We start from the raw sequence: 25919 nt of genomic DNA, 5'->3' as shown, positions 1-25919 counted from the left end.
ATAGAAAATCTCTCTTTAAACCTTTTTATTATGAGGTTTATTTTCTCAGTTTTAGTGAAATCAACAACAATAACAACAAAACAGATGAGAAGGATTTTCACAACATTTTATTAGCAACAATGTGTCCGTTAGTTATACATTAGAAACAAGGAACATTTCTGCTGTACTGTACTGAGTCTGAAAAACCAGCTGGCTCATAAAATAAAGCGAGTAATTCAAATACTTTAAGGTAAAAGCAACACTGCATTTGAATATACACTAGTAAACATAATGATAATGATAATAATAATAATATTTCTCTAGTAATTCATTATGGCACTACAATTCCTGTGCAACTGTCACATAGTTTCAGTTTCAAAAATAAGAAAAGCATAGCATTGACAAACTAATGTGTGTGTGTGTGTGTGTGTGTGTGTGTGTGTGTGTGTGTGTGTGTGTGTGTGTGTGTGTGTGTGTGTGTGTATTGTGTTGTAGTGTATTTGCAGGAAAGCACATGTCACAAGAGGAAAAACTAAAAAACAAAGTCAGTTACTGTTTCACTCTTTGGGACAATAAATGAGAATGATTTTTGATGAAATCAACAGATAGACAGAGAGAGAGAGAGAGAGAGAGAGAGAGGATTAACCATCCATTTGGGCAGCGCCGTGAGGGGGGGAGGGGGGTATCGAAGAAGGGACAATCAATCAGCTTCAAACTCCTCACACAGCCACCAGTAAATCATTTCATTCATTAAATGTGTGTCTATAAAACTAAGCCGCTGCTCCTCCAGTCAGAATATCAGCACCCCAGTCCAAAATAAAACAATCCCAAGAAGACAGAGGAGCAAAAGCAAGTACTCCTAAGTCCAACGCGTCGAGAGAGCGACTGCAGTGTATGTTATGGCCTGTTAAATATTTATACATGTGTCTTTAAAGGTGAATGAATCTTTAGCCCATGAACCCAGACAGCAACAAATCAGCGACATCACAAGGATTTGCAGTCCACAAACTGATCCATGAGTGGAGAACGATAATGGATTTAGAAGTGTTGCCATAAAAAGACCTGTTTGCGTCTGAGTGACACCCACAGCTTGAACCTGTGTTACAGCATTAATCAGGGAAATAAACATTTACAACCTTGTTGAAAACCGACTCAGAGTTTCTCCTATCTGCTGTTTGGGACATTCTTTGCATTGAAAGGGATTTTATATGAATTTAGGGTAAAGTGGCACATGTTCCCCTATTTCAACCAAAGTGAACCTGGTGCCAGTTTGCTTTTCCACGGGCTCGAACCATTTCATCTCCGATTACTCAGCGACACTAGCGGTGACTTCAAGCATCAACATTGACAATGGCGGATGACAGGGTCTCTTTTCAAGTGTTAGTCGTGGCTTTGCAAACGTACATTGGCATCTGAACATGACTGGTCCATAGTTAGAAATATCTAATCTTCTTTGCTGACTATACAGAACGCAAACTCAGTTGGATTTTTCTTTAAATGGTCGTTGCAATGTGTTCGTTGGTCTTATTGGTCACAATAATCCCACCCCAGTCTTTCTTCTTGTGTTGGAACTAAATTCGAGAGCTGGTTCTCTGGCTGTCTAAACACAAAGAACTGGTTCCAGATTACGTAATCCCGAATCATCCCTTGAACCACCCTTTTTGGAAAAGGGGTTCTAGAAACCTTACCTCACGATTTTACGCTTTATGATAGATGTTTAAAATGTTATTGCAACCCACCACTGGGTTCATAGCGGTGACAGATTGGGTTTAATGGTATGGGATAAATATAACAATCAATCAAGTCACACACACACACAGACACGCAGCACACACGCATGCAGGCACGCTCACACATACGCACACAAATACAAGAGCCCAGCCCCCTTTGGCACCTATCATCCACCCTGCCTGTAAAAACACTGAGGTCTTTCTCTAATTAAGTGTACGATATTGTTTACACACTCAGTGTTGTTAGCAGGCGCTCAGAGAAACCAGCCTCTCGTCAAACCGGAGACCTCAATGACAGGATGTGGAAAACAAGCCGGTTTTTTTTTACATCTTCTGTGAGCCCTTTACATGTATGTCTTAAAATATTATGGCCTTAAGTTGGATCCATCTAAAATGTCTGTGGGTGGCAGCTAAAACACGACATCCCCCCCTCCCCTCTGTCCTCTAGTCCTTCCACTGGTGGCGAGTTATACTTTATAATCTCAATAATCTGTGGATGGAGGAAGAGACAGATCATCCCAATAGAAAAGGAAAACACCGGACTTCTCCTAATCATATTGTGTTTGTAGCAGCTATGGCAGAGAGTAAATCCCTGCCAATCAGGTCATTTTGACTTAGAGGGAGTCTCTCTGTCTTTCAGGCCACGGGTAGAGAAGGCTGGGGGAAGTAGGGCGACGCAAATATACTCAAATCTCAAAAGTAATTCCATTCTTTTTCAAAAAATAAAAAGAAGAAATATTCAAAACAAGTTCATGTTATTGATAATTTTACATTTTTAATTCAACAAATACTCTTAAGTCTATATTGGTCCAAGTGTAAGGTCCTGGACCGGAGCATAGTACCTTTAAAAATGCAATCCTGAGAGCCATCTGAGTCCTCCATTCTGCAAGAGGCGACCAGGAGAATGAGACCAGACTACATCACACAATAGAAGACTGGACTAAACTGGTCAAGATGACGAAAAAACAAAGTCTGACTCAAGCCCAGTCCATCCTAGGCCTTTACGAGCCATTTAAACATAAACTTCACGCCAAGTTCCAAGCAGCTACACATCAGTGCTGATGCTGCAGCTGCGTGCGAACATGTCCCTCATGGTGACAGACCGGGCGAGGTTTGGTTTGCGATAGTTTGAAATGTTCACAGGCACTGGCAGGTCCAGCTCCTGCTGCTGGACGCTGCGGTAGCTGATCCGGTCGCCTCCGTTCCTCAACCCATCTGGTTGGTGGTGGATCTGTGGCTGAGGGGGCTGGAGGTAGAAAGGCTGCTCATAGTGTGTACAGGATGGACAGAAGGTCTGTGAGCGAGTCAGTTTCCTGGCCAGCGGAGGGGTGGAGAACAGGGCGGGGCCATTGGGGATGGAGGAGGCAGCGGCCGTCGCCGCCACAATGTTATGATTGGAGTGGACCGGTGGTAGGCGGGACGTAACGGCAAAGTCGGGCTCCTCCTCCTCCGACTCCGACTCTTCCTTCTTACAGCAATAATACTGATGTTGAGAGATGGAGGAAAAGTGATGGGGACCAAAGACGAAGGGATAGGACGGGAGGAAAAAGTATCAAATGATGTAAAATGTAAAAGGGAGACGAGGAAATGGGCGTAAACAGAAAAAAGACAGAACATTAGTTATTATAAGATCATAGCAGCAATAGAGCAAAATAAATGCTTTGCCAAATTAGTTTGAAGTCGCGCTCTGGCCAACATTCAGTATAGAGTGGTTTTATAATTTATAATTATCGAAAGACAGAAACAACTTGTTACATTCATTATAAAATAAATAAAAAGTATACACATTTATGAGCAATGTCACACAACGACAATTGTCTACGATTCACACTCTATGGACATTGGAGCAAATTGACCGTTCGAGGAGATGATGTCTCTGATCTTTTGTCCATTTCCTCATGAGTTGTGCAGCCACATGTTCATATTTGTCACTTTAGTAAATCCTCAACAAGTTCTGCTCATTTTTCAGTATGGAGAACTAGTGTTTGCTATTTCTGGTCCACAGACTGTAGCTTTCAAATCTATTGCTGGCATCCTCCCAATTCATTGGAAGCCATACTATGTGAATCACGTTTTATTGCACTGTGAAATATAAGAATCTCATGAACTTCAATCAGCTCTAAGTGGAGAGGATCGTATATGGTAATTTACCCTTCAGCAAAGTTAGCTTCCAGTTGAGCTCACTAAAATGCACTTTTATATAAAGTGCTTTACAATTTGCTTCTGACTCACTTGCTCTCTACCCACTCACCATACATATCGAAATACCACTCATACACCTGGCATCATCGGGAGCAGTTTAAAGTTCAGTGTGTTGCTCAAGGACACTTAAGACAGGAGGAGCCAGGGATTGAATCAGCAGCTCTGTGATTAGTGGAGGAGCTGAGCCACTGTTTCAATCAGTTTTTAAATAAAGATAACAAATTAAAATTACGTGACATCTTTACAGACAGATTTTTAAGCCAATATATTCATATAAGTGCACACACATAAGCGATAATGGTGGTAGCAACACCCTAATAACAACTTTATGCCCCATTAATTAAATTTGGCTGAATAAAATATACTCTGAAAGTATGTAATGTTTCCTATGAGATAAGTTGATTTGGAGCAAGGCTTTTAAAAAATACTCCAAGGAGACTTTTTTAAACTCCGAGTGTGAGCACGAAATCAGACTTCTTTGAAATTATTATTACGCTCCCTCAGGGAAAAGAGATGTATTTTTCATGTCCCTCGACTAAGAGAGAAACTGATGCAATTCCTGGCAGTTGGCTGTCGAGAGCCCGAAAGCTGAAGAAATAAGTGTTTAATGACTCCCAGTTGTCCAAATGAGGAGCTCGGCTACATGGTAACAAGATTAAACTGCTCTCACTCGTATTTTCTGTACCTTGACATTCAGGATTAAAACTGATTTATTTTCTGTCGACTGTGCACATGTAGCGTACAGGTGTGAAAGTGCCTTTTGGATTTAAAACTTGTGATAACAGCAATCAGCTCTGCTGACAAATGCATCTGACCCTGAGACAAGGGCAGAGGTGGTTAGTTTCTCTGTTGTGCAGTGATATCAGACAACTTAGTTCTGAGTGGTTGGAAGGCATTATCACTGTAGGGTTTGTTACTAGCACCTTAGCACACTTATAACTACAGCTACACACGCAGTTTTGAAGTCAAGGTTGAACGTGCGATATGTCACCTTTAAGGGTCTCTCACTCAAAACAATGACAAAAGCAACATGGGATAAAGTGGATAGGAAGCAATTAAAATGCGACCAAAATTAAAAGTCTTGTTATTTTGCTAATAAGTGAGTGTTCGAGATGCTGGTAGGTGCATTTTATCATTATTTTACACAGCAATGTTACAATTGTGAGTGTGGCTTCAATGTTTTCATCAAACTCTTCTCCACAAAGCAAATATGCATAATATCCAAAATGTTAAATAGGCACAATTATGAAATTGACTCAAATGTAATATGTGTAGTTTCAGTTGTGACTCATTCAGTTTGATTGTAAATGCTGAATTGCCGTCAAAGCAGCTGAAGGAATAAGTTCAGTGTAACGAGTAAAATAACAATGGTAAAATAGAAACAAACCAATGTATTGGATCAGTTATTCACAGAGTGAAGTAATGCTCCCTGTGGTGTTATTATTGTGATATGCAGTTTCTCAAGCATAAAACAGTTGTTCTTTTCACCTAATTTCATGTTTTATTATTTTATTCTGACACGGAGGACCTGGTCCAGACTGGGTATCTGAATACATACAAAATCTTTCCACTGTGCGATTTTCTCAGGAGGAGATGAAACATAAGTCTTCAACACAAACTAGTTTGAGACAAGGATCAAAGACAGGATTTGCTCAAATTTAAGACGACGGGGTAAAGAGGCCTGGGTTCAGACTGGAGACACACTGAGGGAGAAGTGCTGATGAAAGCCGAGTGTTCATTTTTCTGCCTACTGGTGTGAAATGAGAGTATTGGAAGTTATTTTACTGAGGGTAGATATGGTTTTTATTCCTCACTGCGCTGTAGCAATTTTGGACAGTTTCTTTTCTTCCAGCTGTAGAATAGATGATTTATGTCTTCATGTTCCAGTTAGGATTTTTCGCTACAGTTTGATGACCAGAAGGCTCAAGTCAAAAAGACGAGGATCAAGAACTGCTGATGTAGGTTGAGTTTACGCTTGATTTCTGCAAATGCTACTATATGAATGGCCATGCCCTCCATAGGGATGGTCAGGCCTACCACTGAGGTCCAGACTGTAATATCTCAACCACACTTGAATGGATCACCATGAAATTTGGTTCAGACATTCAATTTTTCTTTAGGATGAATTGAAATTACTTTACAAACCATCATAAGGTCAGAACTCCACTTACTGCAATACTTTGATAAATGACACAATACACGCAGAAAGAGATCCTCTCATCTTTTGTAGATTTAAAAGCAGGTTTAATCCATACAGTTATTTAACACAATACTGTGACTGTCAAGACAGTGCAGAACTGAGGGGGATTCATTTTCTACAATTCGGTAAACTTAAAGACCCAATGGGTGGAAGATTGGCGGAATGCAGCGGTGCCTCACCTGCAGCCTGCAGTAGCACAGTACTGCGATGATAAGGAGTAATATAACCGTAGCAAGAATTCCACCAGTGATGACCACTGTCCCGGCTGTCATTCGAATGGCTCTCCATCAACACCCTGCAGAGAGCAAGAGGAGGGATGGATGGAGGAGAGGGTCAGAGAGGTTCAGAGTGAAGAGGAGGGAAGGGAGCGAGTGAAAGGAGAAATGAAGGAGAAGAAAGCACAATTCATCAGTACAGTGGCTTTATTAAGTAGATTATAACTGGGTGTCATCTCCGTGGTGCTTATTGAATTATCCAGCAGTTAGGAGACATGTAATTGAATCATCCCGCAAATGCTGCGCTTAATATAGATGAGATCTCAGACAGGAAAACATAGAAAGTGTAAGAGAGGGAAGGAATCAGCATTCAACAGCAGAGCGGCAATTAAGATGAGCTGCAGAAATGACAGGGGAGAAGAGAGGTAAAATAAATGGTTTGGGGGCGTGAGGGGAGCTGAAGTGAGCCAGCAGGAAGTGGAGATGAGCAGAGCATTATGTAGAGCAAGAGGTTTGATGAATGATATGAGGAGACAAAGTGATGGAGACGCTGGCGTGAGACAGATGAGCAGAGGTGAAATGTAAACAGGGGGTACATGGAAATGGAGAGGAGTGGATGAGAAAAAGATAAAGATGGAATGATGACAAAGGAAACAAGGGTGATTGAGTGACAGTTTAAAAGACCACGAAAGAGAAGATAGAGATGGAATAATATCTTGACTAAAATATGACTAAAAGGTCAGAATGTAGCAGAGTTTAAAATATCAAATACTTGGATGATAGCTTCTTAACAAATCAGCTCTTAAACATTTTCTTTATAGGGGGATTAGAACCGAATGGCAACGAAAAGAACCGGAGGAGAGTGCTCTTTGCCTCGCTCTTCCTCTCTCTCTGACCGTCTGTCACAGTCAGACTGAGGAATCCTACATCTGTGACTTTACTGTCTATGGCGGGGCAGCAGGAGACCATCCCCCTAATAACTAGAAATACCAATCTTTGGATGTAGCCTCCACCAACCAAGGTAGTTTCAGATCATGTGAGGTGACCCTGACCTTTGACCATCACCCACCCAAATTCTAGTTGAAAACATGATCAGGAAAGATGACCGATCAATAATATCATCACATTCCATTAAGTTTAGGTCAAAGGGATATCTTGACTAAGTGTTTCTGAATATTCCTCTTGGTTCCATCAGTTCATCTTTGATTTAAAGTGAACATTTGTACCAAGTTTGAATATATTTCCTGATCTTGTGATATGATGTCCACAAGAACCTAAGTTCACCTTTGATCCCCTACGGCCAGAATCCAATCGCTTCTTCTTTGAGTCTAATTGCATGTTTTTTACCACGTTGGAAGAAATGACCGTAAGGTATTCCTGACATGATGCGTTCACAAGACCACAAACATGGTTCATAAGGTCCCAGTGACCTTGACCTTTGACCACCAAATTCCATTCACTTCATGTGTGAGTGCAAAAATAAACATTTGAACCAAATGTGAAGAAATTCCATCGAGGCGTTCTTCATATATACCAATAATGCGACGGATGGATGGACAGACAGGATATACAACCAGAAAACAAAATGCCTCCGGCCACAGGCTGTATGTATACCCAGATGGTGACAGAAGATCAGGGGCAGTTTACGAGACACTGGAGAGAAATCCTGGGTCACTAGTTTCACTTTTATACCTGATGCATCTACTGAACACAGCCAATATGTCAATATCAATGCATCTATGTATCAAGTCGGTGAAAGTCTGAGGACGCTCCTGAAGGAGCTTTCACAGTCACAATGAAACAGCATTTCCTCTCCTAACGAAACAGGGATCATTTAAAAGTCTAGACTGAGCTGATATCAGATGAAGGAGAGAAAAAAAACAATCATGATTGGATTAATGCTTTGATTCAACAATGAGCAGAAAGAAAGGGAAATCAGACACAGTATTAATATAAGGTTACAGTGCAAAGCAGACACAGAGAGACCATGAGCCTCATTGCATTAATCAGCTGGAAACATTCAACAGGGCAGCTGAGGGTGACCTGTGACCTCTGACCTTTAATCAGAGGTCATGACAAAGACAAATGGAGATGATGACGGTGAGACTCAAGCTCCGTTTCATAAAGCTCTGGTGAACTACAGTATCTATCTTGTCTCATGTGATTGTACGCTTCTATTTAAATGCTTATATTCCAATAGTTATATGTTATATTTACATTTATATGTAATTTATTCCGGATAACGTGACGTAGCTGTGGGTTAAGCATGTGTCCGTTTTGCATGAAAACAAAAACCCGAACCTTTGCCGTCTTAATGTAAAAGATAAACTGTTTTCCTCCATTCAGGAAGGTGACATTTGTTGTGTGAACACTTGGCGAATCTTTGGCACACTATGACGACTATGGTTTAATGCTGCAGTACACCATAAGAACATTTGCAGCTGTGTGATTGACTAGAGGAGTGAACTGACCTCATTCTTGGTTTATTATATCAATGCTTCCCTTTAATTGCCTCTTTTCAGTCTCTGCAGCAGCTGGATTACCGTGAGCGCCCAGAGGCTTTCAAATATTCATTCTGCTCTCGTAAGTAATGTACAGTTTAATCACAAAACATTGTAATAGCATTGAAATTGTCAAAAGCAAGTCCTTAATTTGAGCATGAAGCAGGGAAAGTGCCAGTGTGTGTCCATCAACGATTCATTCAACTAATACTGACAGACACCGGTTAAACAGGAAGACCACCCTAAATCCTCAGTGGTTCGACATCACTGTACTGTACATGGTGAAGAGCTGAGAGAGAGATATTCAGCTTGTTTTTATGATAAACTAGAACTTTTCACTCAGTCGAGCACACACCTCCGCCACGGCCCAACTGTCCTTTACATTCTGCACCTGAGCCAACATTTTAACTCCGTCCTAGTTGTAAAACCACTGGAGATACATACAAACTGTTGATTCCCTACTGAATCCACATTATCTCAGCAACACGTTGGTGGTAGTTACAGGTTTTTAGCCCTATTTGTTACTGGAGTGGCTGCAAAAAGCCTGCGCTCCCTGATGAACTTACATTTGCATCAGCTAAATCCACATTATCATTTGGATCCACCGCAGTTGCACAGACTTAAAGATATTAAATAATATACCTGATATTTGCCATCAAGATCCTCTAATTAATCCCTGGGAAATCAGTGAAAATTAAAAAAGCACCCTATCTCTCAATGATTAAGAAAGTAATAAAACATTCATAGATCTGCCCCTTGATTTGGATCAACCCCCACATTTTATTGGTTCTTTCTTGGCCTGTGTCCCATCCTTCCACAAAGTTTGGTGGAAATCCATTTAGCAGCTTTTGCATAATCTTGCTTACAAACAAACAAACAAACAAACAAACATGTCAACCAACGAACAGACAATACAATACAAAAACTGCACCATTGAATTGTGCTTTCCAAAGCTTTACTTGTATTTCACACCTTTCATTTGATTCCATGTGACCTCTACTTCATATAAATTCACATTACATATATTCTAAGACAGTATCTCACAGTAGTTATGAACTGTATGACAATGATACATGTGTTTCAAAATATTAAGGTTAAGAGTTGAGATGAATCTGTAAAACTACACTGCTTGTTTCATGCAGGCATAAATAAATGAATTCAATGATTTCCATATTAAACACCAAACAAAACCATGACTATGTAAAAAGCATGAGGGAAATATAGAAACAGCTTTAAGGCCAAAACGCTCTGTTCTATGTTGTTCCTTTCTTTTGATGCTATTTTAATGGGAAACAGTATTTTCCCCCTCATGCATATAAAGGAACACTGTTTGTCTTGTCGGGCCTTCCTGCCTTGTTACCTGACATATCTCATTATAGTGGAACAGACACTGATTTAAAAAACAAAGCAAAAACAAAACAAACAAAAAGTTGTCACTCCAGGTAAAGTATATTTAGGGGAAGCCTGCAGATATTTGACAGATGTGGGTACAGACCTTTTCCCTTCACTACATCCTCAATATGGAAGTGTCACAGGGAGCCACACAGTCACACTGCATTGTGGATAAAATTGTGACTGAAAACCAAAAAATAGGGCCAGAGGGCTCGTTGCTAAGCCGTGTTCCATTGGTCTGAGCCATTATCAGCACTGAGCACACAGCAGTGTGGGCCCGTGTTGTCAAGGTCTATCTCAGCGGTGACACGGACACACCCTGAAATAGAAATGCTGAAGAGAGACATCAGACTGCCACAGTCATCACACAGAATATGAAGCATTCTGGGGTAAATAAAAATGAGCTGTCACATTATTTTCTGCTTATTCACCAAACATGCTACAGTGACTTTGTTCCTATTGCCAGGGCTCTCCATCAGCCTCCTCCCATTGACTTTACTGTAGGACAGAGAGTGCACTGTTTAACACATGACTGACAGCTCTGACCTTTTCACCCTGAGAAAAAACCCTTGGGTCACTTGTCTGAACCACATTAGCTCTCATTCTGATATTCCTCTCCAGAGACGCTCTCTATACAGTTAGAATGGATCAGACGCTCTCTACGGTAGATGTTTGTCCAGTCGACAAACACGAGGCGACTTCTCCTCCCTCAAGCTGTAATGCAGCCGGAATCTAATCCAATCTGCAGGCCACACAGTCCACCAACCAAATCAATAGCAAGGAAAAACACAGGACAGAGCATTTTGGCCTTTAAGGCGTCGAGTTAAACCGAAGAGGCAAATGTGGTGTAAAGGGAAAAACAAGTATGAATTCTAAAGAACATTGCACGACTTCCTTTAAGGCAGTTACTGAAAAGTCTTTACTAATTGCTCGTGTCGGATCTTTATTAATTACTGATAATGTGTGAATTCATAAAGATGAGTCTAAAGATACAATAATCAATACTTTTATAAAAACAATAGATTAAGTGAAACGTGAAAGAGCTTAAGAGAAAAGTAAGTCAAGCTTTTATCTATTTCAGTCATTGACCGTATGTAAAGATGGAAGACACGACTTCTCCCTCAAAGTGAAGCAAGAGCTCGATAGCATCTGGTGGTTAACTACTGTAAAGGCCATGAACCCGCCACCTCCAAGTTAGTGGATGGAACATGCACCCAACTTAAAAAGTCAAAGTACAAGTCAAACACATTTTTCTCAAAGGAGGTTTCTATCATTTTGGGTCTAACACTGACGTTTAGACAAGTGCTCATTTTTCCTGTCAGTTTGGTTTTAATTAGTTATTTGATGCAACAGAAACGGAGCGAAACGTCATGATTGACAGCTGAGACTATTTGGGCTTCATTTCGGTACAGTGGGAGGAAGTGGAGACGAGTCGTCCATCTTTATTTATAGCGCATTGGTTTCCGCTCATTGTTGGGATTGTATGGTTCATCTACACTGTTGTTTCTCACTTTCAGCGCTGCTGCTCCCCTGTTTGCTTACAGAGTTTTATAAGGTGATTATATGTCAGTGTTGTATTTAAAGATTGTTCCAATGCCCCCAAGTCACGAATAAATCTATAATTTCTACTTTTAAAACACACATACACACACACATACAAATATTTCACAGAGATACTCAGTGTCCTCAGATTGTTATTAACTAAAGGCAGAGTCACATTGTGCATGAAAATGGATTGGTGACATTTTTTCTGTTTTATAAATAACACTTCACATAATGAATGGAACAGCCAATGAGTCAGTTTCTCCCTGCGTGTGGGTTTCATCAGCTTGTTTCCTGTGGAGGTATTGAGCTGGTTCTGTTGAGAAAAGAAAAACACGATACCTAACCTCTGACCCTTCTCTAATGGTACACATTACGTGTAGCACACACACACACACACACACAAACACACACACACACACGATGCAGGGATAAATTTCACGGTAGATTAATATTAAGCATATTTAGGACGTCTGTGTATTTGAAAAACAAACAAACATGAACCCTCTCAAAATCTTGACAAGCGCACAAACACTAAAATGATCATAAGCGGTGATACGGGAAAAGTCATTACTCATGTGCACACACACCCTGTCTTAGCCATCGTCAAATACACACACACACATGCATGCAGCATTAGTCATTGTGCAGGGCAGGCATGCAGCGTGTGTCTCTTGGGGCTCCCTTAATCAGATCAGTGTCTGAGGGATGTGTTGCAGCAAGGCGACGAACAGTGTTAATTATTTAACCGCAAACACAAACACGCAAATGCACTGTGAAATAGTACGGGGGGGGGGGGGGGGGGGGAGTTGTCTGCTCAGCTCCTTTTGCTGGTATTCGTCCGCCGGAATGACAAGTGGCTTCGGAGCGAAAGGAAGAGCAGCAGTGTGGGCACACGCACAAACACTCACAAACACTCACATGAAATAATTTTTGTCCTCGCTAACATGCTCAGACAGTGGGCTTTAGAATAAATTGCCACGCTTTGATAGAACATGGCAGGGATCACAGCAGAGGTCCTGCTAGGAATAATGGCTGTTGACAGGCTTTCAGTTCAGTGGGGGAGAAGTACACAGTAGGTGGCGGATTCCAGTCATACACAAGAGACAATAACATGCCCGCAGACTGTAGCGTCAAAGAGTGACTGCAAACACACGCACACACACACACACACACACACACACACACACACACACACACACACACACACACACACACACACACACACATAGACATAGAAAACTCAGTGCACACACACACGGTCCAAAATATTAGCTTTTGTTTAAAAGTGAATGGCGTCCTCGATGCCAGGAGTTTGTTTTCAAGCCTCAGCCTTTGGTAACTGAGCTCTAATCGGATAAGCAGAAGATACAAAGACCAATGCTTCATCAGGTACAGCTTTTCTCTACACACTCTGATTAACTGTGCAATCAGGGCGTATTCAATGAGCTTTTGCCAAAGCTTAACAGTTTCTATCATTTCATCAAAAGAAATTAAAGTGAATTCAAATTTGCATAATGCAACATTAATCCTATTCATCACTCTCTAAATACTTATGTGTGATGTGCATCACGAAGATGATGATCGACTTTGCACATGTAATAATTTTAGTTTCTTTGGAGCACAGTTTGTCCTGGTTTGATATGTTTGTTACACTGTAGCTGGGAAGTTGTGGGGGCTGAGAGCAAGTTGACGTAATGATTTAATTTTAAAGGTCCAGTGTGTTGCATTTCACCACATCTGGCTGTAAAGTTGCACATTGCACCCGATTCCTCACATGATTAAAAGAGAAATACATTATTATAAAAACTGTTCCATTGTTCTAATATGACCTGAAAAAACTTTTGGAGTAAACTGTTTGCCTTGCAGTTGCTGCAGCCCCCTCAGTGACCCTTACTTCCAGCGTCCTTGAAAGAGTTTGGTTTTTGGTAACTTCATTTTCATGCTGATGCTAAGATGAGATGATCGATACCCCGCTTATGTCTAATGTGTGGTAGGTGTGGAGATACAGAGCCAGGAATCAAATAGGTCATAGCTCAGCACCAGAGCCTGTTTTTCTCTACAACACAGCAGCTCACTAATTAACAAACAGATTTTAATATAAAACTGCAATTTCAAATTCTAGAGAGATATTTATCGACCATGTATCATTAGTCTGTCCAGGGATTTTCTGGCAACCTTGCTGTGATGACAGCAGGAAATCACTTCACCCTGCTGCTTTGTTTTGGCAGAAACTATTTACAGCACGTATCTGTCCTAAACTGACAATCTGACATTCACCCCCACAGCACGCCACCACTGGCCAGCTGTGCAGAGGGGAGAAGAGGTAGGCTGGGCTGGAACATCTGTCTCTTGCTCTATCATTACTATTTATATCACCTTTTTGCAACACCCTAAAGTCCTCCTCCTGGAGATTGTCTGAAAATATGTGTCATCCCCTAACTTTAACGATATCACTCCTCCTCCTCTATGATGTGAAGCGTTCCATTCCGCCCTCACCTGATAAAAACCGACAACTCCATGAAAATGAGCTCATACAAGCAGAACTATTGACTACAATAAAGTCCTCATGAACCCACCTCTCCCCCACTAATGCACTGAAGTACACACTCTTTCTTAGATAAGCTTACAAATTCCTCGTTAAGCCTTGTCACAATATTATCCCGTGCGGATGCACCGACCCTGACGACGGCATCACTTGATTCTCCCTCTCAGGCTGTCGGCTCACCTTGTTCCTGCATAACATTTCACTACACTCACAATTTTTTTTACCGAACTGCTGTTTTCTTTGTGTCCCTGCACCGCCTCCAAGAACAATGGCAACAAACAACTATATGGCCTCCGGTCTGTAACCTTGAAATAAAATGACCAACTGTGAACATCCCCAACTCTGACCTTGAATCAGGTGCCTGAAATCACAATGGCCGTCAGGGGAGGGGGGGGAATTTAGGGTTGTGGCTGAAGAAAAGATAGGAGCTGGTTTTCTGTGGTAGACATTGCCAGCCAGGAATAGGTTTCATCCTTCTCATGTGTCCTAGCAACGTTAGCAATGTTTCTGTAATTAGAGCCCCTCTGTGAACAATATATCATAAAAATGGCTCTGGGCTAGTGTGGATATAGCACCACGAGGACATTTGAAAAAACCTTAACGGTGACCCAGGGGTCCTCATTTAATTATACAGCTCACTAAATGTCTCTCATCCATCTGAATGACCTTGTCTGGCTGTCCCTCCAGTTCAAATTGCACTGATGTAAGACGCACCGCTGTAACTTTATCAACATGCTTCGCGTGCACTGGAAGCAAAGGGTGACAACTTCTGTTTGTCAGCCACCTACGCAATGTACTTTATTTTTTAAGCTTTACGCAACAGTCTCAATAAAATTGTATGAATATTTTGGGAATTGATCATGTAACATAATCATGTACATATTGGATTTAAACACTACAAGTAACAGAAAATATGGATGCAGGGGAAATGGATGGTCCTGCAGCCACAACAGTCAAATACTGAAAACTTCAAACAGACAAATTTGCCAAAAACTACACAGCAAATATTCAGTTGATTCAAGAATGGGAAATGATTTATTTCTTGAATTTTGCAGACAGCAAGACACATTTTAAATGTAAATCTACAGTTACTTCTGTAAAAACCATCCAGATTCAGATATTCTATCCCTATTAACAATAGATAAAAATGTCTAATCATTATGTAACAACATGTCAACAGTCAACATGGAACTATTGGAGATAGCTTTCATATTTCGGACAGACATACAACAGGACATGGATTGTTAGATATTGTAAGTGTTGATGCTGCTAGTGAAAATCACAGGGTGAGGTTGCATCACTGCTCATGTAACAGCTTTCATCATGTCAGTGTAAAAGAAGGAGCGGTGTCATGTGACAACAAAAAGCCTAAATCGAGTTTCATTTATCCGTCAGTTTCCCAAAAATATCTCTTTCCCTCTGAATGGTTTAAGGAAAATGAACTTTCACTTTGAAATCATTTCAAAATAATTGCATTTAATCACATTTTGTCAGTCTTTCACTTCACTTCCTGCTCCGCCCCTCTGCCAGGCCGTGCTCTACCCTCTGCTGTGCAAATAATACCACTGGTCTCTGTTCGACAGCCTATAATCTCGGCTCCAGCAGCTGCAGCAGAGTTGTAGTTGGCACAGAGATATTGCATTTCTCTGAACTTCCCCCGCCAATGGACTGAAGAGCAGCTCCAGGACCTGATGCAAGGTGGTAAACAAGGGTTCTCGGTGCATTTCAACTATTGTCAAGGAGTTGAAGGGCAAATCCAGGCTTTTCTAGAGGCATTTACTGCAATGTCTTATTCTTCACTTAATCATAAGCAACTTTAATCAGTTGACACAATAAGCCTGTATCACAGAGCACACAGATTAGTCCCAGACACTGAAAGGAGCCATGTAAGTTAATGGGAATCTGGATTCATAAACAAACCCTCACAATAAACTCAAGCAACAAACAAGGCCACAATGAAAACGGCTGCAGCTGCTGTAATCTCAGGTATTCACCCCACCTAGGTCTGTGTACAGTATCTCACTGACTCCCTCCACCATGATTCAACATGCTCACTCAGCCGCTGATGAGGCATGACTACCGCCAGCAGAGCAGGGCAGACTGTAAGACCTACATCCAGCAGTCGACTGCAGAGGCAGGATGATGGCTCCATATCAGCTCAGCGGGTCAAGCAGCGATTACAAAATAAGATGCTGTTTAATGAGATTGCATTTTCGCTATCCATGCATACTTTATTTTCTTGGTCACATCCACATGTTGGATATGCATCATCATGTTCTGCCCCACGGACGACAATTTAATGAACCAGGGAGTCTTATGTCTCTATATAGAGTCTGTGCATTTCTTCTTTTGTCTCTTTTTCTTCTCGATTACATGCTGAGAACAGAAATTGAGAAAATATACAAAAGCACCCACATCCAATCTTGATAATCACTGGCTGCTGGACAGAAGTGACAGCCTACACCAATTAATGCTCATACGGTAAAACTTATTTATTCAACCTCCTGGGTGGGTAACGTTTTAAGACCCTAAACATCCTCTGCTCCTCTAATGCATTTCACCCAGGAGTGTGGAATGGCCTCTATGCCCCAGTGGGTCTAAAGAAGGGCCTGTGCCCAAAACAAAATAAATACGTTTATGGGAGCGTTAACTCGAGAGTGAACATTGATCCAACCCTAAAGTGCCTCAACTGAGAATCATCATCGTCTTGCGTCATCATTATTAAAATACTCTCTGTAAATAACTCTGACAGAAGCTTACCTTAATATTACAGAATGTTTGTGTGTATATATCTGTGTTTGATGAACAAGTCTTTTTGATGCAAGTGTGTATATTTGTGTCCTTGTGAAGACATTTTCTACATGAGCGGAAAAGGCAATATTTGTTACTGCGAGGCAAACTATCATCCAGTGGGTCTGTTTTTATGTCTCACTCTCACACACACACACTCACACACACACACACACACTCACACTCACACACACTATCTCCAGTCTCTGCACAGGAATAAGCTGCTGTTTATGACAGAATATCAATTGAGACTGAATTTATGCAAACTCTCTGCGTTCTGTTCTTACTGTGCTATTTCTCTGAATAATAACAATAACATTAATGAAACAACAGAGAAACCAAATCTCAGCACGTTCCATAATCTCAGGTGTGTGTGTGTGTGTGTATGGTGTGCAGCAAGCTGTGTCTATCCAGTCTATCCAAATGCTGCCTGCAACTGTTTCACTCTTATTTGTCTGTGTATTGTGTAAACTATTCTATTCTATTCTAACTATAAACAGGATGAATCTATAATATATCCAGATGCTCCCTGCAATTGGTTCAATCTTGTTTGTGTGTGCATAGTGTGCACTAATATGTGAGTATTCAATTCTATTCTAGTCTATTCTATTCTATTCTATTCTATTCTATTCTATCTCAGTATAACTCTAACCGATAACACTGGCTCCTGCCTTTAGATGGTTCACTCCTGGTTTATAAGTTTGCCGTCAGTCACTTCTGCTCCTGAGGAATCGCGGTGACAGAGGAGACAGTTTGTTGTGACACTCGGAGCTCGGAGCTCCGTAAAGAGCTCGCGATGTGAAAAACGTTAGCCATGCAAACACAAGGAGCGGATAATACTGTGCTGAGTCTCCTTCTGTGACAGGTTAATATATTACTGCAGAACACTCAAAAGTTTAATCATATGTATGTAAGGACACACACACACACACACACACACACACACACACACACACACACACACACACACACACACACACACACACACACACACACACACACACACACACACACACACACACAGCCCTTCCCTCTGGCTACATGCTCTGTTCAGGGTAATACGCTGGCCCTCAAATAAATTTAATTCCTTTTCCTCTTCCTGGATTAGATAAGACACCAATAAATTACATTTGCTCCTTGACACTTGACAATGGGATCGTTCCAATTTTAGACTTTTTCCTTTTCTTTTCTTTCTCTCCCCAAGCAACAGCGAGGTATATATAGGCCCATATATAATGTTAGCCCTGGGTTGGGGAGTGGTTGGGTCTAGAGTTGCACTACATGTCAGCAGTTGCATGATTTTGTACCTTTTCAGTGTTCATGTTATCTGCACATATCAAACATCTCCACTTTCCTGCAGAATTCTTCCCACCTCCCCCTGTTCGCCAAGTTTGGAGTCTGCCAACTCAGAAAAAGCATCAATCCGCAGGAAGTCAATTCACACATCACAGGTAATGGTGGGTTTCAATTCTGTCTTGTTTGTTGCATGTAAACCACCTGCTGCTTACTGCTGTCATGCATGGTCACCCCTGGTGTGTGATTGGCTACCAGAACATGTGGGTGTAGGAAACCAGCATTTAAAAATACATTTATGGCGACATTACTGCACTTTGAATCTAATTGAATTCATCCTTGAATGACATTACGTCAACACAGAAAGTATTTTCATGATTTTGATCTTTTCTCTAAAATCAGTTCTTTGTGAGTGAGAAGAAAAGTGTCTGCGTCCGTGTCGCCTGTGCATTCGAGAGGAGAGACAAGGGATGAAAGAGAGGCGGGTTGTTTTTGCAGACTGTGTGAATGCAAAGTCCTGAGCTGATGCTAAGTCAAGGACGTGTAACCTGACCAGCCATTAAATCCTCATACTGCATAATGGCTATTTCATCTCATGTTTAATCTAAATGTGTGCATTACAATGCACCATACAGCGCCTGAAGGATAAGAAGGTTGCACACACACACCTGAAGAGACCACAGTAAATGTAGTGAAACAAGAGGTGGTGTAGTGAAGGTCACGTCGTATTATGGCATCCTAACCTGGTTATGACAGCGCTCACTGCTACTTAACCCCAGCTGCTGCTCCTCATGCACCATCTGACAAAGCATATGGTTTGTGGGCAGGAGAGGAGGAGGAGGAGGAGGAGAGGAGAAGAGAGGAGGAGAAGAGAAGAGAAGAGAAGAGAAGAGAAGAGAAGAGAAGAGAAGAGAACAGCAGAGGCCTAAGTAGAAAGTTGTGTTTACGTATTTTATGTATATAAATAAGGGGGAATGTGCAATTTAGTCTAAATTGCAGTATCTTGTCTGTGTGTATTTGTGTACACTGTAACAATATCTATTAAATTATATATATAATATTCAAAAAGTCGGCCAGGCAGAGTTGCCAAACACTGTCAAATTACAGTAAAAATTATAATTTATTATATTTTATTATAGTTATTCTAAAGAAATAGGATGTATATTTTGGTATTTTTACATAGAATTCGACGAAATAGAACATTAAAGACCATTTGAAAAATTCTTTAAATAAATCTGAATCATGAATGTTTGGATTATAACTCATATTTTATTGTTATTATTTTTAATTTAAGTAATTTACTTTATTGTTTTAGTGCATTCACACTTAATTTAGGGAAAATATAGTAAATTTCGGTTTAGACACTTCTTCCCTGTACTTTGCTGTCTTTCTCTCCCCCTCTGCTCTCCCCCACTCCCTCTGTCTGTACAGCTGATGCACGCTGTCCTGAGGAGCGCAGACAGACATCACTTTGAGCGGCAGTGCCACTCACGAGCGGAGACAAGCGCCTCGGACACGGAGACGGATCAATCCCAGTGTGCGTCACTTTGCATATCAAAGCAGAGTTTGTCAAGCAAACACGAGATTCACAAGAAGTAAGTCAAGTCAGAGGAGTCTCAGGAGAGTCAGAGGTCACTACGTATCTGAGGCACTGATGAAATCATCACACAGCTGTGGCTGCAACAAAATGCCATCCGCATGCATCCATCCATCCATCCATCCATCCATCCATCCATCCATCCATCCATCCATGCATTTATCCATCCATCAATCCATCCATCCATCCATCCATCCATAGACATGGGAAGAACAAGCAAACACACACATCAGACCGAGTCCCCTCTTGCTGTGAGGTGACTGTGCTAACCACTACACCACCATGTCACCCAACCCCCCCAAAAATGCACTGTGGCAAACCATTCACCCACAGATCCACACAAAATCATTATCATAACTTAGTGTTGCAAATGATTACATTGCAGTTCCTCAATATTTGCTCTATTGCCCGGTCAGCGTCATATCTGTGAAACCAGATGTAGGACATGGAGTTCAGCCTGCGTGTCGGTGACCTGGTTGTGGCAGGTGTGTGACAGAAGGTGCATCATGCAGCCAAACGACACTAGATCTGCAGGACACAGATGTGAGTTCCTGCGCATTGAACATCTGGTTTCAATGTTTGTCACGGTTAAATTGGGTGTTGCTGTTGTGTTCATGTGCTTGTGTTTGGAAAGAAAAAACCTGCACCATTTTTTTGATGAAAATCTACTCATGCAAAGCTCCAATGTGAGAATTTGCCCCTCTGCAGGGAAGAGGGCGAACTTTATGTCTATGAGTGTAAGTGACAGAGACAATCAGAGAGAGACTATAAAACATCCGATGCAGGGTTTTTCTAACATGTTCTTAATAGTCATCTCTTGGCATTTGCCTATCGCATATGTCTGTGCCTCTGAAGGTCAAAAGGTCCCTGCAGGAGCAGCATCGGATTCGTACGATTAAACCATACACAACAAGCAAGAGCCATAGAGGAGAGGTTCAAGATGGAAAGAAAGAGAACGGAGGAGCGTGATAAGCGGTTGTGGGCAGGGGAGAAAAAGCTGAGGGCAAGAAAAGACAGAGAGAGAGAGAGAAAATAGAGAAATAAGTGATGAACAAAGAAGGAGAAAAGGCTGCAGAGATCAACTTTGAGAGGATGGGAGGGCTGATGAAATGTATGGATAATTGATGGGAATGTGTTAAAAGCTCAAGGCAGGTGGTTGCTCGGCTGTTAGTGCTAATGGTCAGCGCTCGAGAGGCCGTGTGTGTGTGTGTGTTTGTGTGTAAAAGTACCAATGGGTCTTCAGTTACTATGGCGACGGGGCTGCTACAGACCGACATTGCACCACGGCCTTCTTTCAGTTTTTTCCGAGTGGGCGGTTTTACGCTCATAAGTTCTGCTCTGATTGTACTTGAACAAACTTTTCACCCGGCTCGCTCACAGTATGCTAATGTGGACGCTGATGGAAGCGAAGCAGAGTGCAGCCGGGCAGAGCTGCAGGGACGCATAATAAGATACGATGCTTCACAACCAGTGGAATTTATGAATGAAATATCCCTCATCTCGTGTGCACGCTTGTTGTGATCAACTCTCGTGGCAGCGAGTCACGACCTTGCTGAGCCGCCTCGTCCTCAGTCCTATTGATTCATCACTTTCCAAAAAGGAGCATGTTGGCGTTTGCAATTTCTCTTAAGTCTCAGATTTAACGTTTCACAGCTAAACTCGGTGAAGGAGTTTTTGGAATGAGAAAAGCCCCGAAGCATCTTTAAAATAGGTTACACTTATAGACGTAATGCAAAGTGTAAACTGAGCCGCGTGCCGTCTGGCTTTATGCTACAAATGCACACATTACATTTTCATAACATACAGTGGGTTTTATTTTTGAAGCCTAAGCCGTCAGTCCAACTAAGTTTTAATATCTCAGAATCATGTTATAATTAATGAATTACTCACGATATCCATTACAAACACCAGATACTCTGCAGTTTCTATCTCTAGGATCAACATTGTGAACGTACAGGTTTTCACTGTTATGGGGGATTGTGACTGACAATTCAACACTTTCACTTTGAATCAATTCAATTCAATTTAATTAGTATAGGGCCAAATCACAACATTTGTAATTGTAGAGGAACCCAACATTCCCACAACTGGAGCAATGACAAAAAAACTAAAAACTTCCTTTTCAATCAATCATTCAAATTCTATTTGTATAGCCCATATTCACAAATCACAATTTGTCTTTATAGGGATTAACAAGGTGCGGAATCCTCTGTTCTTAACCCTCAACAAGAGTAAACTACAAAAATAAAATATTAACAGGGGAAACAAACGTAGAAACCTCAGAGAGAGAAACATGAGAGGGATCCCAGTCCCAGGATGGACAGAAGTGCAATAAATGTCGCATGTAACTGAACACATCAACAACATAACAGGGAGAAACCTGGACCATCTGCCTCGACTGGTCGGGGTAAGAGGAGAAACTTAACCTAGACCAACTGTGGGTTTGATTACAGCCTGACTGCTCGTATTACTTGGCCAGCGATGCATTCATGCTGTGCCTGCTGAGTGGGGAAAAACTGTTTATGTGTTTATGGTGCATAGGGCTAGTTCAAACCTTTTAGTCACATCAAATAAACAGTGTAAATTACCTAGTTTTGCAGTGAAATGTATTTGTGGCTGTTTGTGATCAACCAGCAGGGTTAGGGTTGTGCAGGTCCTGTAAAATTAGCTGAATCATTCATGAATCCTGATGAAACAAATAGGCCTGTTTAAGGGACTGATATTCATGAGGGTGTACATTTTGGTGCAGATCCAAATAAAAATCCAGATTTCAATGTGGTTTCATAAAGGGACCTTTTAGCAGAGGAACTATTTCTGAGTTTTATTGTGATGTGACTGCCAGCCATTCTGCCAATTACAAATCAGGGGCTGACACAAACTTTTCTCCACTGTGATGCTTTTAATAATTATTTCAACAATGAGACATGAATGCAGCATAATTGCGCAGAGTCACTCTGTCTTCAGATCACTGCAATTAAGCTGCTGAGTTTTAATAACTCTAGGAATGATGGAAAAAACTAATAAAAAACCGTGACATGTACTTTGGGAAAGAGAATGACACAGAAAATGAAGGCTTCTATTTCCCATAACTAATACAATTATTGGCACTATTCAGATCACGTGTGGATGCAAATTAATTCAGGAAGGACACGCAGGGAGGAAGCGTTTTCTCTGCTGATGTTCCTCCTCAGCCTCTTCCTGTTCTCCGTCCCCACCTCCCCTAGCCTCCCTCGCCTCCCTTCTACTCCTTGGAATGAGATTCAGTTTTTTACAATCACTCACTGGGATGAGGCCAGCTGACCAACCGGCTTGTGCACACGCATGCATGTGAACGTGTGGGTGTGCTGGTCACGTTGGTGTCTGCGCGGGAACCCCTCTGTGCATGAGCATGATGTGTGAGCATGTCAGGGTGTAGCTGCGAGGGGAGAGCGGTGCCGGGGGAGGGGAGAGGAAGGGAGGAACGGGTGGTGACTGTTTAACATGATCAGTGAGCGGCCATATTCCCTTCCCCCCCCCCCCCCAGCCTCAATCCATCCACTCCACTCTTCCTCGCTGCTCTTTATCTCGACCACAGTGGATTTATCAGGATGCCGGCTCCCAAATGTGCATTTTAAAGGTAATTAAGCTAATATGTGAGTACACTTTAAAGGCCCAGGAAAAAAAGAGAAGTCGATATGCTGCCTCAGTAATTGCATTCACTCTTGACTATTCCGCCACTGTTCAAACCTTCCCTCCCTCCTCCTCCTCTTCTCCATCCCTATCTCCCTGTTATATATGCACCTTTCCTCGTCTTTCTTCATCATCCATCTGTCTTTGAATTTTGCTTTTACATCCTACTCATCTGCCCGTCCTTCAACTCTCCCTCTCTCTCCTACTGTAGCAGCAGCAAACAGGCCAGTAACACACAGTCACTCGCAGTCACGCTCCGAGGGGGTCTTGAGTGTGTGGTTTTGTGTGTGTGTGTGCGTATTTTGTGTGCACGCAGGAGTATGACTGATCTCCCAGGGGGGCAAGGTTGTTGCAAGTGTCACTGAGGAAGTCGTCATGGGAACACAGGCCCCTCCTTCTTCTTTCATTGTTGTAGGCCCTGTGTGTCTATGTGTGTGTGTGTGTGTGTGTGTCTGTATGTATAAGAGACCACAACATGAATTTAGTTCCAGTTATCCTCCACATACCAGCATTAGATCACATTGTCTTTGGCTATAGGTAATAGGATATCTGATGGTTACAGCAGATACAGCAGAGAGCTCCTATGTGTCATTCTGAGTTCAGTCTTCTTTCCCTCTCATATACTGAAGGATGTTAATCATCTAAGAAACACCCTGCTCCTTCACAAGCCTCCAAAGCCTTTATATAAAGCTCTGCTGCACGGATTAACAGGATTCTTCTCAAAGATGTTCGCTCACTGTGGCTGACGACAGTGGAGCGCTGCACATCATCCCTCAGGTGTTTAGTTGGGTGGAGATACGGTGACAGTTGTCAGTGACCCCCTTATGACCTGTGTGACGACATGTGACTGAAAACCATTTTTCCGACGTGAGACATGTGCAGATTAGACGCGTTCGGGAAAGAGGAACAATCACGTGGGGGGTCGTACCTTGGTAGAGCATGAAGGAGGCGGGACATGACGTATAAATGCCACTGCAGAAATCACATGTTTTTGTTTAGAGCAAGTCGACACTGTAGCTCTTGAATCTCATTGTATTTCCAAGTTTACTATTTCGTCTGCGTCCTCTACGTGTATGGCACCTCTTGTTAATCCTGACATATTTGTATTCTCTTTGTTTTTTTCAGTTTTATGTCCGACACCTTTAGAAACGTCATCAACGCGCCCACTTGGCTGAATTTCCATTCTGTATGTGGTGACAATGATTTGGGGAACCTGCTAAGATTTCATTTCCAATTTAGGTGCATGAGGAAGAGGCGAAGCATTTTAGGGTAAAGAGACACAAGAGATTACGATGGAGAATCAATAACTCCAGATCACTTCTGCTGATACACAAGCACAGAAGAGATTAATGAATATTCTTCCTCCTTGGATAGTTTAAGCTCAACCGAGGATGAACTGAGGATGAACTGAGGATGAACTTTGGATTGTCGAGCAGCACAATGGGGATTTGATTCTCTAGTAGGATACTGAATTACTTTTTCTCAAACCAACTAATTGCCAATTTGGGCAACAGGAAATAGTGCATCTAGCAAATATCCAAGAGTTTTAATGTCGATCCCTCCACTATTTACCCCAAATACCTCCGTAAGAGTGAGACATAACAATTTCCAATCACCTTTATGACACATAAAGCACAGAGGTGAGGAGTAGTCATCCCTACATGTAAAATACGAGTCACATGTTGAGCATTTCTTTCTATGTTCACAGTGTGGGGTTCATTTTTCGACAGCCCCTGATCCTAAAGTTCTTTAAGTTCCCCTGACAAAACTATTTCTCTCATCAAATCTAAAAAACTGTCGCTACAATTTAATCTTCCCGGCTCCACTTAATGTCTTTGTATTTTAGCAGTTACTTCATCCCAGCTACCCAGTAGGGAGTATATCCCACTACTAAAGCATCTTGTCATTCTAACTGGATTTAGTGGGAGGTTTTAGTGATGCACAGCCTTAACACTGCTTGAGAAGCATTTCTACCCGGCCTAAAAATATCCAGAGCCAACAGTTTGGACGTGACCGTGGCTAACAGTTGGTGACAGTAGCTGTGGCTCACGAGCCATGCTGTTTTGTCAGCATGTGGTGAGCCGGGCCAGCCAGCAGGTCTGTCGTACGGAGGCACTGAACCTCTCCCTCGCATTTTTACCTCTCTCTCTCTCTCTCTCTCTCTCTCTCTCTCTCTCTCTCTCTCTCTCTCTCTCTCTCTCTCTCTCTCTCTCTCTCTCTCTCTCTCATTCTGCCTGTCTGTGTTTCTGTATCCGCTAAAT

At 41.8% G+C, this 25919-nt stretch overlaps 1 protein-coding gene across 1 annotated transcript in view; it reads right to left on the bottom strand.

Annotated features, from left to right (window-relative positions):
- Positions 1 to 1648: 1648 nt before the first annotated feature.
- Positions 1649 to 25919, bottom strand: part of fam163ba (family with sequence similarity 163 member B, genome duplicate a) — a 25817-nt gene continuing 1546 nt past the window's right edge. The window contains exons 2-3 of the mRNA XM_034602164.1: positions 6291 to 6406; positions 1649 to 3192 (exon numbers count right to left, since the gene is read on the bottom strand). Of these exons, the coding sequence (XP_034458055.1) occupies positions 2755 to 3192; positions 6291 to 6383 (531 nt within the window). The 5' untranslated portion in view covers positions 6384 to 6406 and the 3' untranslated portion in view covers positions 1649 to 2754. The remainder of the gene's footprint in view (positions 3193 to 6290; positions 6407 to 25919) is intronic.

The sequence above is a fragment of the Hippoglossus hippoglossus genome, chromosome 12 (assembly GCF_009819705.1).
Source record: "Hippoglossus hippoglossus isolate fHipHip1 chromosome 12, fHipHip1.pri, whole genome shotgun sequence".
NCBI classification, from domain to species: domain Eukaryota; kingdom Metazoa; phylum Chordata; class Actinopteri; order Pleuronectiformes; family Pleuronectidae; genus Hippoglossus; species Hippoglossus hippoglossus.
Note: the sequence above shows the minus strand (reverse complement) of the source record. Positions and strands in the feature narration are given on the sequence as shown.